Source organism: Procambarus clarkii, chromosome 26 (genome assembly GCF_040958095.1).
Source record: "Procambarus clarkii isolate CNS0578487 chromosome 26, FALCON_Pclarkii_2.0, whole genome shotgun sequence".
Classification (NCBI taxonomy): Eukaryota; Metazoa; Arthropoda; class Malacostraca; order Decapoda; family Cambaridae; genus Procambarus; species Procambarus clarkii.
Window position 1 is genome coordinate 35545193 of NC_091175.1, and position 14981 is coordinate 35560173.

The window sequence follows — 14981 nt, forward strand, 5'->3', positions numbered from 1 at the left end:
CATCTTCTATTATACTCAGTCGATATGTTCCCCACATACAAATTCTCACTCAGTCAGTCAGATCGAGTGTTGAACAAGGTGAACATATCTCACCTAGCTCTCGTGGATAGGGTATAATAATAATTTTACTGATGTACTGAGAACCATCACCAAAGTCCCTGACTTTTTTTTTTTTAGTTTAAAGTTCTTACTTTTACACCAAACATAAATAGTATAAAAAACATCATAATAAAAATGTTGTCCATGATGAGTGTTTGACCAAGGAATGAGCAAGGATGAGAGTGGTGGTTGGGTCACCAACCCGTCCTCTTAAAAATAACGTCACTTTTCACTCATATGCTCACTATGGCCAAATTTGGACGTAATTTGAAATGAAATCGGCTCACAAAAGTGACGTACTGTCCCGTTTTCTGTTTGAGTCGTCAGACCTACTCAGTAAGGTTAGGAGAGGAAACTTTCAATTAATGTTTTTCATAACGTTTTGGAACTTTATGAGAATTTCCTGCCCACCTATCCTACCAGAGGACTCTTAACTTACTGTTGTTGAAAAAAAATCCAAAATATATTTTATTTTTTTTCATTTTCATATTACGTTCATTTTCGGCCATACGGGCAAAAACGACGTTATTTTAAGGAAGACAGGTTGGGGTCACATAGGAGGGCCAACTACATCAACCTCTATCCGAGGGAAGCTAGAACGACCTTGTCTCGTTACCGCCGCTGAACCAGCACTCTCCTACCCTCCGCAACACACCCACACCCAGCCTCAGTCCTCCTCTCAAACATCACATTCATTTTTTAAAGACTCTATCAATCAGTCAACTAGCCTGAACTGAATAAGGAGAACTGTTCCACACATACATTTTAGTTAGTTATAAAATGATGATCTTATTTAGTTTTAGAATACTTCCACCAGCCATTATCAATATATATATATATATATATATATATATATATATATATATATATATATATATATATATATATATATATATATATATATATATATATATATATATATATATATGTCGTACCTAGTAGCCAGAACGCACTTCTCAGCCTACTATGCAAGGCCCGATTTGCCTAATAAGCCAAGTTTTCTTGAATTAATATATTTTCTCTAATTTTTTTCTTATGAAATGATAAAGCTACCCATTTCATTATGTATGAGGTAATTTTTTTTTATTGGAGTTAAAATTAACGTAGATATATGACCAAACCTAACCAACCCTACCTAACCTAACCTAACCTATCTTTATAGGTTAGGTTAGGTTAAGTAGCCGAAAAAGTTAGGTTAGGTTAGGTTAGGTAGGTTAGGTAGTCGAAAAACAATTAATTCATGAAAACGTGGCTTATTAGGCAAATCGGGCCTTGCATAGTAGGCCGAAAAGTGCGTTCTGGCTACTAGGTACGACATATATATATATATATATATATATATATGTCGTACCTAGTAGCCAGAACTCACTTCTCAGCCTACTATTCAAGGCCCGATTTGCCTAATAAGCCAAGTTTTCCTGAATTAATATATTTACTATAATTTTTTTCTTATGAAATGATAAAACAACCCTTTTCTCTATGTATGAGGTCAATTTTTTTTTATTGGAGTTAAAATTAACGTAGATATATGACCGAACCTAACCAACCCTACCTAACCTAACCTAACCTATATTTATAGGTAAGGTTAGGTTAGGTAGCCAAAAAAGCTAGGTTAGGTTAGGTTAGGTAGGTTAGGTAGACGAAAAAACATTAATTCATGAAAACTTGGCTTATTAGGCAAATTGAGCCTTGAATAGTAGGCTGGGAAGTGCGTTCTGGCTATTAGGTACGACATATATATATATGTCGTACGACATATATATATATATATATATATATATATATATATATATATATATATATATATATATATATACATATATATATATATATATATATATATATATATATATATATATATATATATATATATATATATATATATATATATGTCGTACCTAGTAGCCAGAACTCACTTCTCAGCCTACTATGCAAGGCCCGATTTGCCTAATAAGCCAAGTTTTCATGAATTAATGTTTTTTCGTCTACCTAACCTACCTAACCTAACCTAACCTAGCTTTTTTTGGCTACCTAACCTAACCTTACCTATATATATAGGTTAGGTTAGGTTAGGTAGGGTTGGTTAGGTTCGGTCATATATCTACGTTAATTTTTACTCCAAGAAAAAAAAATTGACCTCATACATAGTGAAAAGGGTAGCTTTATCATTTCATAAGAAAAAAATTATAGTAAATATATTAATTCAGGAAAACTTGGCTTATTAGGCAAATCGGGCCTTGAATAGTAGGCTGAGAAGTGAGTTCTGGCTACTAGGTACGACATATATATATATATATATATATATATATATATATGTCGTACCTAGTAGCCAGAACGCACTTCTCAGCCTACTATGCAAGGCCCAATTTGCCTAATAAGCCAAGTTTTCATGAATTAATGGTTTTTCGTCAATCTAACCTACCTAACCTAACCTAACCTAACTTTTTCGGCTACCTAACCGAACCTAACCTTTAAAGATAGGTTAGGTTAGGTTAGGTAGGGTTGGTTAGGTTCGGTCATATAACTACGTTAATTTTAACTCCAATAAAAAAAAATTGACCTCATACATAATGAAATGGGTAGCTGTATCATTTCATAAGAAAAAAAATTGAGAAAATATATTAATTCAGGAAAACTTGGCTTATTAGGCAAATCGGGCCTTGCATAGTAGGCTGAGAAGTGAGTTCTGGCTATTAGGTACGACATATATATATATATATATATATATATATATATATATATATATATATATATATATATATATATTTATATATATATATTAGTATATTTTGGATTTTGGTAGCAGTCTTTCCTGTAAACATATATTATTAAATATGACCGAAAAAGTAAGATTAATAATTCTAACACGAATTTTCTCAAACTTTCGTACATTTCTTTTCACTGTTGGTGGTAATTCAAAAATCAATTCTCCAAAATTCATTTTTATTTCTAGTCTGACGCGACACTTGAGCGCGTTTCGTAAAACTTATTACATTTTCAAAGACTTTAGTTTACATATACACAACTGAATAGAACTTACACATCTCCGATTTTGTTTATATCTACATTTGAGTGAGGTGGTATTTAATAAGGTATTAATTTCATCAACACAAGACAGAACACGAAACAATGGGTATTGAATAGAAGTGATTGTAGAAAGCCTATTGGTCCATATTTCTTGATGCTTCTATATTGGAGCGGAGTCTTGAGGTGGGTAGAATATAGTTGTGCATTAATTGGCTGTTGATTGCTGGTGTTGACTTCTTTATGTGTAATGCCTCGCAAACGTCAAGCCGCCTGCTATCGCTGTATCTATCGATGATTTCTGTGTTGTTTACTAGGATTTCTCTGGCGATGGTTTGGTTGTGGGAAGAGATTATATGTTCCTTAATGGAGCCCTGTTGCTTATGCATCGTTAAACGCCTAGAAAGAGATGTTGTTGTCTTGCCTATATACTGGGTTTTTTGGAGCTTACAGTCCCCAAGTGGGCATTTGAAGGCATAGACGACGTTAGTCTCTTTTAAAGCGTTCTGTTTTGTGTCTGGAGAGTTTCTCATGAGTAACGGCCAGCCTACTCATGAGAAACTCTCCAGACACAAAACAGAACGCTTTAAAAGAGACTAACGTCGTCTATGCCTTCAAATGCCCACTTGGGGACTGTAAGCTCCAAAAAACCCAGTATATAGGCAAGACAACAACATCTCTTTCTAGGCGTTTAACGATGCATAAACAACAGGGCTCCATTAAGGAACATATAATCTCTTCCCACAACCAAACCATCGCCAGAGAAATCCTAGTAAACAACACAGAAATCATCGATAGATACAGCGATAGCAGGCGGCTTGACGTTTGCGAGGCACTACACATCAAGAAGTCAACACCAGCAATCAACTGCCAATTATTGCACAACTATATTCTACCCACCTCAAGACTCCGCTCCAATATAGAAGCATCAAGAAATATGGACCAATAGGCTTTCTACAAACACTTCTATTCAATATCCATTGCTTCGTGTTCTGTCTTGTGTTGATGAAATTAATACCCTATTAATACTCTTGTTCTGTCTTGTGTTGATGAAATTAATACCTTATTAATACCACATTTTGTTCTGTCTTGTGTTAATGCCACATCACCCCTTCCACCTCACTCAAATGTAGATATAAAAACGGAGATACGTAAGTTCTATTCAGTTGTGTATTTGTGAACTAAAGTCTTTGAAAATGTAATAAGTTTTACGAAACGCGCCCGTGTCGCGTCAGACTAAAAATAAAAATGAATTTTGGAGAATTGATTTTTGATTTACCTCCAACAGTGAAGCGTAATGTACGAAAGATTGAGAAAATTCGTGTTAGAATTATTAATCTTACTTTTTCGGTCATATTTAATAATATATATATATATATATATATATATATATATATATATATATATATATATATATATATATATATATATATATATATATATATATATATATATATATATATATATATATATATATATATATATATACATATATATTAGTATATTTTGGTAGCAGTCTTTCCTGTAGACATATATTATTAAATATGACCGAAAAAGTAAGATTAATAATTCTAACACGAATTTTCTCGATCTTTCGTACGTTTCTTTTCACTGTTAGTGGTAATTCAAAAATCAATTCTCCAAAATTCATTTTTATTTCTAGTCTGACGCGACACTTGAGCGCGTTTCGTAAAACTTATTACGTTTTCAAAGACTTTAGTTTACACATACACAACTGAATAGAACTTACACATCTTCGATTTGTTTATATCTACATTTGAGTGAGGTGGATGGGGTGAGGTGGTATTAATAGGGTATTAAATTCCTAAACACAAGATAGAACACGAAACAATGGGTATTGAATGGAAGTGATTGTAGAAAGCCTACTGGTCCATATTTCTTGATGCTTCTATATTGGAGCGGAGTCTTGAGGTGGGTAGAATATAGTTGTGCATTAATTGGCTGTTAATTGCTGGTGTTGACTTCTTGATGTGTAGTGCCTCGCAGACGTCAAGCCGCCTGCTATCGCTGTATCTATCGATGATATCTGTGTTGTTTACTAGGATTTCTCTGGCGATGGTTTGGTTGTGGGAAGAGATTATATGTTCCATAATGGAGCCTTGTTGCTTATGCATCGTTAAACGCCTAGAAACTGATGTTGTTGTCTTGCTTATATACTGGGTTTTTTGGAGCTTACAGTCCCCAAGTGGGCATTTGAAGGCATAGACGACGTTGGTCTCTTTTAAAGCGTTCTGCTTTGTGTCTGGAGAGTTTCTCATGAGTAGGCTGCCCAGTATATATATATGTATATATAAATATGACCGAAAAAGTCTGATTAATAATTCTAACACGAATTTTCTCAATACTTCTTATGTTTCTTTTCACTGTTGATGGTAATTGAAAAATCAATTCTCCAAAATTCATTTTTATTTCTAGTTTGACGCGACACTTGAACGCGTTTCGTAATAACTTATTACATTTTCAAAGGCTTTTAGTTTACACACACACAAGTATAACCTGCAAACACTAAACAGAGTTCTCACTATGCTATGATTTAAAGAGATTTCATTTTATTTTATACCCGCATTTTGGGTGAGGTGATATGTTACAACAGTTTTGGATGAGGTGAACAAAACTTTCAACACAGAACAGAACACGAAACAATGGGTATTAATTGGGTAAATTGAAGGTAAGAATGGAAGTAACTGCAGAGGTCCTATTGGCCCATATTTCTTGATGCTTCTATATTGGAACAGAGTCTTGAAGTAGGTAGAATATAGTGGTGCATTAGTTGGCTGTTGATTGCTGGTGTTGACTTCTTGATGTGTAGGGCATCGCAGATGTCAATGCGCCTGCTATCGCTGTATCTATCGATGAATTCTGTGATGTTTGCTAAGATTTCTCTGGTGATGGTCTGGTTGTGAGAAAAGATTATATGTTACTTAATGGAGCCCTGTTGCTTATGCATCGTTAATAGCCTGGAAAGAAATGTTGTTGTCTTGCCTATATACTGAGTTCTTTGAGGCTTACAGTCCCCAAGTGGCCATTAGAGGGATTAGACGACTTTGGTCTCTTTTAAAGCGTTCTACTTTGTGTCTGGAGAGTTTCTCATGAGTAGGCTGGCCGTTTTTTTGGTTTTACAGTAAATCGTCAGTTGTATATTCTGATTTTTGTCTGTAGGGATAACGTTTCTAATAACAATATCTTTCAGGACCCTTTCCTCCGTTTTATGAGCTGTGGAAAAGAAGTTCCTGTAAAATAGTCTAATAGGGGGTATAGGTGTTGAGTTAGTTGTCTCTTGTGAGATTGCATGGCGTTTCACCTTCCTTATTATGATGTCTTCAACGAAACCATTGGAGAAGCCGTTGTTGACTAGGACCTGCCTTATCCTACAGAGTTCTTCATCGACTTGCTTCCATTCTGAGCTGTGGCTGAGAGCACGGGTGACATAGGCGTTAACAACACTCCTCTTGTACCTATCTGGGCAGTCACTGTTGGCATTTAGGCACATTCCTATGTTTGTTTCCTTAGTGTAGACTGCAGTGTGGAAACATCCGCTCCTTTCCATTACTGTTACATCTAGAAAGGGCAGCTTCCGATCCTTCTCCATCTCGTAAGTGAAACGCAACCCAGAATTCTGCTCAAATGCCTCCTTCAGCTCTTGTAAATGTCTGACATCAGGTACCTGTGTAAAAATGTCGTCAATATACCTGCAGTATATGGCCGGTTTCAAGTTCATGTCGACTAAGACCTTTTGCTCGATGGTACCCATGTAGAAGTTCACATGAAGAAGTTATACCCGCACTGGGTCAGGTGATAAGACAATAAAGGTGAAAACATGGGAATACATAAGGGATAAATGGGGGTGAAACAGAAGAATAGAGGTAACTGCGGAAGGCCTATTGGCCCATACGAGGCAGCTCCTATCTACATACAAAGATTAATCAGGTGTAATTGGCCTGTTATGTTGAACAGTGTCTTCTGTGTTTGCATCGTTATGTTCTGGTCTTGTCCTTACTCTCATGGTGGGTAGAGTAAATAGTTCCGTGATTTGGGTGTTCATGGTAGGTTGTTCTGTTCTTATGTGAATTGCTTTAAGAATTTGTAATCTTCTTGCATCTTGGGTTTTGTCTATTATACAGGTATTTTTGTTCAAAATTTCTCTTGTTAGGGTGATGTCAAGGGCTTGTCTCATGTGATTCCTGGGGCACCGGATTAAAGATGGCATGTCAAACGCCTCGTCAGCTTGGTCGACGTAATACCTATGTACTTAGACTGAAGATTACATCCTTCGTGGGGGCAATTGTACATGTATACAACGCTTGACTGCTGTAAAGGGTTCTTCGTCGGCTTCGGGCAGTTTTTGATAAGGAGTTCGGAAGTCTTCTTGGTTTTGTAGAATATGATCAGGTTTATGTTTTGGTTAGGAGTAATGCTTTTTACTCCTTTACGGATTATTTCTTTCATTATTCTTTCCTTTTTTATATGTTCACTATGCATGGTTGACTTGTAATATAATTTTATTGGAGGTATTGTGGTTTCTGTTCTAGGTTCTGGATTATACCATCGGTCCAATTGTCTTCTTATAGCAGCGTTTATTTCCGCGTTGCTATATCCATTGTTCACCAATACCTGAGTTACTCTTTCAAACTCTCTACTCACGTTGCTCCATTCAGAGCAGTGGGTAAGCGCTCGACGAACATAAGCATTGAGAACACTGACTTTGTATCTTTGGGAACACTCACTTCTACTCTTCAGACATAATCCTATGTTGGTGGGCTTAGTATATACGTTGGTGCTAAAAGAGGTTCCCGTTTTCGTTGTTAGTACGTCCATGAATGGCAGACTATTATTTTCGCTATTTTCATGTATATATCGAAGAACTAAATCGAAGTTCGTTTAGCAACAATACGGTGTTGGTGTTGTGTTAGTTTAGCAACCATACTGTGTTAGTGTTGACTTAGTTTAGCAACCATACTGTGTTAGTGTTGACTTAGTTTAGCAACCATACTGTGTTAGTGTTGACTTAGTTTAGCAACCATACTGTGTTAGTGTTGACTTAGTTTAGCAACCATACTGTGTTAGTGTTGATTTAGTTTAGCAACCATACTGTGTTAGTGTTGACTTAGTTTAGCAACCATACTGTTGGTGTTGATTTAGTTTAGCAACCATACTGTTGGTGTTGTGTTAGTTTAGCATCCATACTGTGTTGGTTTTGTGTTATTTTAGCAACTATTCGGTGTTGGTGTTGTGTTAGTTTAGCAACCATATTGTGTTGGTATTGTGTTAGTTTATCAACCATACTGTGTTGGTGTTGTGTTAGTTTAGCAACCATACTGTTGGTGTTATGTTAGTTTAGCAACCATACAGTGTTAGTGTTGTGCTAGTTTAGTAACAATACTGTGTTGGTGCTGTGTTAATTTAGCAACCATACAGTGTTGGTGTTGTGTTAGCTTTGCAATCATACTGTGTTAGTGTTGTGTTAGTTTAGCAACCATACTCTGTCGGTGTTGTGTTAGATTAGCAACCATACTGTGTTAGTGTTGTGTTAGTTTAGCAACCATACTCTGTTGGTGTTGTGTTAGTTTAGCAACCATACTGTTTTAGTGTTGTGTTAGTTTAGCAACTATATTGTGCTGGTGTTATGTCAGTTCAGAACCATACTTTTGGTGTTGTGTTAGTTTAGCAACCATGCTGTGTTGGTGTTGTGTTAGTTTAGCAACCATGCTGTGTTGGTGTTGTGTTAGTTTAGCAACCATGCTGTGTTGGTGTTGTGTTAGTTTAGCAACCATGCTGTGTTGGTGTTGTGTTAGTTTAGCAACCATGCTGTGTTGGTGTTGTGTTAGTTTAGCAACCATGCTGTGTTGGTGTTGTGTTAGTTTTGCATCCATACTGTGTTGGTGTTGTGTTAGTTTAGCAACCATACTGTGTTGGTTTTGCAGGGTTCACGGCACGGTGTCACTATCTACTTATTATGGAGTTACCGTCTTATCCTGCTGTTTCCTGCCACCCTACCTATTGGCGCTCCTGAAGGAGAAGTACTCCATTGTGGCTTCAATGATCTGCTTCTGTACCTTCTTCGCAGCTCAGTTCTACCCTAGGATCTACACCCTTGTGGCGACATCCGTCCTTATGGGCTTGGGGACCGGCTCGCTCTGGTCTGCAATATGTACCTACATAACTAAGGTAAGTCAGGTCACAGCTAGCTTGAAGATTGTCCTTTTCCTATTTAGGTCACAGCTAGCTTAAAGATTGGAACTTTCCTGTTAAGGTCACAGCTAGCTTAAAGATTGTCACTTTCCGGTTTAGATCACAGGAAGATTGAAGATTGGCCCTTTCCTGTTTAGGTCACAGCTAGCTTGAAGATTGGCCCTTGCCTGTTTAGGTCACATTTAGCTTAAAGACTGGCCCTTTCCTGATTATCATCGTTATCTTCATGTGGGAAGAATGTCAGGACACTATAAGCTTAGGAATCGGCACACTCTGGTTTGCCTTCTAAACAAACATAATCAGTGTGAATGTCCTCATAAACAAAACAATTTCTTCCTAGATATTGTTTACCCACTTCCCCAATATTAGTACTTGGGGAAGTGGCATATATCTTTGTGTGACATATATCTTTGCCAGTGTTATCGTCTCTATTAGTTTATATTGTATCTATTTGTTAATTTAAAACCTGGCTACAATGCACCTTTTCATTTTACCTAATATGATAGATTAAGAACCTGCCCAAAACGCTTTGCGTGTTTGTGGGTTTGCACGAATCCACAAATACCAATCATACGCAATCTCACAACCCATTGTAAGTTCTTGTGAATAAATTATTATTATTATTATTATTATTATTATTATTATTATTATTATTATTATTATTATTATTATTATTATTATTATTATTATTATTATTATAGATGTCATACAATTACATTCATGATCATCCAAGAATTTTGTGTGTGATTACTCAGTCACACGATAATAGTTATTATCCCTAGGTCAGCATAATCTATAAGAAGTCTAGACCAGGATTTCCCAGAGCATGGTCAGGAAAGTACTGGGGCCTGGGGTTTCCCAGAGCATGGTCAGGAAAGTACTGGGGCCTGGGGTTTCCCAGAGCATGGTCAGGAAAGTACTGGGGCCTGGGGTTTCCCAGAGCATGGTCAGGAAAGTACTGGGGCCTGGGGTTTCCCAGAGCATGGTTAGGAAAGTACTGGGGCCTGGGGTTTCCCAGAGCATGGTCAGGAAAGAACTGGGGCCAGGGGTTTCCCAGAGCATGGTCAGGAAAGTACTGGGGCCAGGGGTTTCTCAGTACATGGTCAGGAAAGTACTGGGGCCTGGGGTTTCCCAGAGCATGGTCAGGAAAGTACTGGAGCCTGGGGTTTTCCAGTGCATGGTCAGGAAAGTACTGGGGCCTGGGGTTTCCCAGAGCATGGTCAGGAAAGTACTGGGCCCAGGGGTTTCTCAGTACATGGTCAGGAAAGTACTGGGGCCTGGGGTTTCCCAGAGCATGGTCAGGAAAGTACTGGGGCCTGGGGTTTCCCAGAGCATGGTCAGGAAAGTACTGGGGCCTGGGGTTTCCCAGAGCATGGTCAGGAAAGTACTGGGGCCTGGGGTTTCCCAGTGCATGGTCAGGAAAGTACTGGGGCCTGGGGTTTCCGGTGCATAGCTAGGAAAGTACTGGGCCTTGGGTTTCCCAGAGCATGGTCAGGAAAGTACCGGGGCCTGGGGTTTCCCAGAGCATGGTCAGGAAAAACTGAGGCCTGGGTTTCCGTGTGTATGGTCAGGAAAGTACTGGGGCCTTCGGTTCCAAGTGCATGACCATGAAAGTACTGGGGCCTGGGGTTTCCCAGAGCATGGTCAGGAAAGTACTGGGGCCTGGGGTTTCCCAGAGCATGGTCCGGAAAGTACTGGAGCCTGTGGTTTCCCAGAGCATGGTCAGGAAAGTACTGGGGCATGGGGTTTCCCAGAGCATGGTCAGGAAAGTACTGGGGCCTGGGGTTTCCCAGAGCATGGTCAGGAAAGTACTGGGGCCTGGGGTTTCCCAGAGCATGGTCAGGAAAGTACTGGGGCCTGGGGTTTCCCAGTGCATGGTCAGGAAAGTACTGGGGCCTGGGGTTTCCCAGTGCATGGTCAGGAAAGTACTGGGGCCTGGGGTTTCCGGTGCATAGCTAGGAAAGTACTGGGCCTTGGGTTTCCCAGAGCATGGTCAGGAAAGTACCGGGGCCTGGGGTTTCCCAGAGCATGGTCAGGAAACACTGAGGCCTGGGTTTCCGTGTGTATGGTCAGGAAAGTACTGGGGCCTTCGGTTCCAAGTGCATGACCAGGAAAGTACTGGGGCCTGGGGTTTCCCAGAGCATGGTCAGGAAAGTACTGGGGCCTGGGGTTTCCCAGAGCATGGTCAGGAAAGTACTGGAGCCTGGGGTTTCCCAGAGCATGGTCAGGAAAGTACTGGGGCATGGGGTTTTCCAGAGCATGGTCAGGAAAGTACTGGGGTCTGGGGTTTCCCAGTGCATGGCCAGGAAATTACTGGAGCCTGTGGTTTCCAAGTGCATGGTCAGGAAAGTACTGGAGCCTGGGGTTTCCAAGTGCATGGCCAGGAATATACTGGGGTCTGGTGTTTCCCAGTGCATGGCCAGGAAAGTACTGAGGCTTGGGGTTCCTGATAATTCTTAAAACAAATGTAGCAATTCGTAGTTACTTCACTAATATCCTAGTCCATTTTTCCACTAAACCTAATTTCTAACTTCTGCTTTCACACTATATTTATGTCATTATGGCCTACATTCAGCTGTTCCAAAATCTTGCAGCTAAGTTCCACAGGAACCACCACCCTTTTCCTATAAAAGAGAGCATCCTGTGATTACTAAGGTCAGCCTTTACTGCAGCATTCCCTGACATTGATAAATTATAATTCCAACCATACTTGACATAATTCAATTACTTCGTTAATTTAGAATCTTAATTAATTGCCTTTCTTATGGTCTGAAATGAAAAATCTTTAATTGGCGTGATTGTATCATATTAAAATATTTCAAGGGAATAATAAATTCATCTATTTGGTAACAGCAATCTGCTTAGTGCATCTGCCACTTCATTATACTTCCATGGATTAGGTATTCAGGTACTTATTCTTCCATTATTAGTTATCATTCTTTTTATGGTATTCTTCCAGTTGGTATTCTTCCATTTTTAGGCACCACATGAAAGACTAGCAAAAAATTTACGGTCACATGGAATATATGGAAGAATAGTTGAATGAAAAAAAATGGTTAAAACAAAGAAAACAAAGTGTTGCTAAATGGGAAGGAATCTAACGAGATAAATGTGGTAAATGTGAGCAGTTCTCCATAGCGAAGTAGTAAGATACTCACACGGCGCTTCGCGAGTGCTTTGGCCTGAAAGGAAACAAACATAGGAAAGTGCCTTAATGCCAATAGTGACTGCCCAGACAGCTACGAGAGGAGTGTTGTCAATGCTTACGTCGACCGTGCTCTCAGCCACAGCTCAGGATGGAAACAAGTCGATGAAGAACTCTGTAGGGTAAGGCAGGTCCTAGTCAACAACGGCTTCTCAAATGGATTTGTTGAAGACATCATAAGAAGAAAGGTAAAACGCCATGCAAAACTAACAAAACACATGCACCCCCTATTAGACTATTTTACAGGATCTTTTCGACAGCTCATAAAACGGAGGAAAGGATCCTGAAAGATATTGTTGATAGAAACGTTGTCCCTACAGACAAAAACAGAAAATACTATTGACGATTTAATATAAAACCAAAAAAACGGCCAACCTTCTCATGAAAAACTCTCCAGACACAAAGCAGAATGCCTTGAAAGAGACCAACGTCGTCTGTGCCTTCAAATGCACACTTGGGGACTGTAAGCCCCAAAGAATTCAGTATATAGGCAAGATGTGTGAAGATAACAACGTCTCTTTCCAGGCGATTAACAATGCATAAGCAACAGGGCTCCATAAAGGAACACATAATCTCCTCTCACAACCAGACCATCACCAGAGAAGTCTTAACAAAGAACACAGAACTCATCGATAGGTACATCGATAACAGGCGGCTCGACATCTGCGAGGCACTAAACATTAAAAAGTCAACACCAGCAATCAACAGCCAATTAATGCAAAACTATATTCTACCCACTTCAAGACTCCGAACCAATATAGAAGCATCAAGAGGAAGTATGGGCCAATAGGCCCTTTGCAGTTACTTCCATTCTTATGCTCTCTTATCCAACTAATACCCATTGTTTCGTGTTCTGTCTTGTATTTGTCACAAGTTTGTTCACCTCATCCAAAACTGTTGCACCATATCACCTCATCCAAATGCGAGTATAAGCAAGGCGGATAAGCTGTTTAGTGATAGTATAAGTAAGACTCTGCTTAGTGTTTTCAGGTTACAGTTGTGTGTGTAAAGTAAAGTCTTTGAAAATGTAATAAGTTATTACGAAACGCATTCAAGCGTCGCGTCAGACTAGAAATAAAAATGAATTTTGGAGAGTTGGTTTTTCACCTACCATCGACAGTAAAATTCGTGTTAGAATTATTAATCTCACTTTTTCGGTCATATATAACAACACACACACACACACACACACACACACACAGGCTGGAGTGAAAGGGAAGGTACTCCGGTGGATAGAGGAGTACCTAAGCAACAGGAGACAACGAGTCTGTGTGAGGGGTGAGGTCTCAGATTGGCGAGACGTTACAAGTGGAGTCCCGCAGGGGTTAGTCCTTGGACCTATACTGTTTCTGGTATATGTAAATGATCTCCCAGAGGGTATAGATTCGTTCCTCTCAATGTTTGCCGACGATGCAAAAATTATGAGGAGGATTGAAACAGAGGATGATAGTAGGAGGCTACAAGATGACCTAGATGGACTGAGTGAATGGTCCAACAAATGGCTGTTGAAGTTCAACCCGAGTAAATGCAAAGTAATGAAACTAGGCAGTGGAAACAGGAGGCCAATCACAGGATACAGAATAGGAGATGAAGTACTTAATGAAACAGACAGAGAGAAAGATCTAGGAGTTGATATCACACCAAACCTGTCTCCTGAAGCCCACATAAAGAGAATAACGTCTGCGGCATATGCGAGGCTGGCTAACATCAGAACGGCGTTCAGGAACCTGTGTAAGGAATCATTCAGAATCTTGTACACAACATATGTAAGGCCAATCCTGGAGTATGCGGCCCCAGCATGGAGCCCGTACCTTGTCAAGCACAAGACGAAGCTGGAAAAAGTCCAAAGGTATGCTACTAGACTAGTCCCAGAACTAAGAGGCATGAGTTATGAGGAAAGGCTGAGGGAAATGCACCTTACGACACTGGAAGACAGAAGAGTAAGGGGGGACATGATCACAACCTACAAAATCCTCAGTGGAATCGACCGGATAAACAAGGATGAACTATTCAACACTAATATATATATATATATATATATATATATATATATATATATATATATATATATATATATATATATATATATATATATATATATATATATATATATGTGGTACCTAGTAGCCAGAATGCACTTCTTGGCCTACTATGCAAGGCCCGATTTGCCTAATTAGCCAAGTTTTCCTGAATTAATATATTTTCTCAATTTTTTTTCTTATGAAATGATAAAGCTACCCATTTCATTATGTATGAGGTCAATTTTTTGTTATTGGAGTTAAAATTAACGTAGATATATGACCGAACCTAACCAACCCTACCTAACCTAACCTAACCTATCTTTATAGGTTTGGTTAGGTTAGGTAGCCGAAAAAGTTAGGTTAGGTTTGGTTAGGTAGGTTAGGTAGTCGAAAAACAATTAATTCATGAAAACTTGGCTTAT

The 14981-nt window shown here is 38.9% G+C and overlaps 1 protein-coding gene across 1 annotated transcript in view; it reads left to right on the top strand.

Annotated features, from left to right (window-relative positions):
* Positions 1-9072: 9072 nt before the first annotated feature.
* LOC123756953 (UNC93-like protein) overlaps positions 9073-14981 on the top strand; it is a 127063-nt gene continuing 121154 nt past the window's right edge. Inside the window, exon 1 of the mRNA XM_069331479.1 lies at positions 9073-9309. Coding sequence (XP_069187580.1) covers positions 9181-9309 — 129 coding nt within the window. The 5' untranslated portion in view covers positions 9073-9180. The remainder of the gene's footprint in view (positions 9310-14981) is intronic.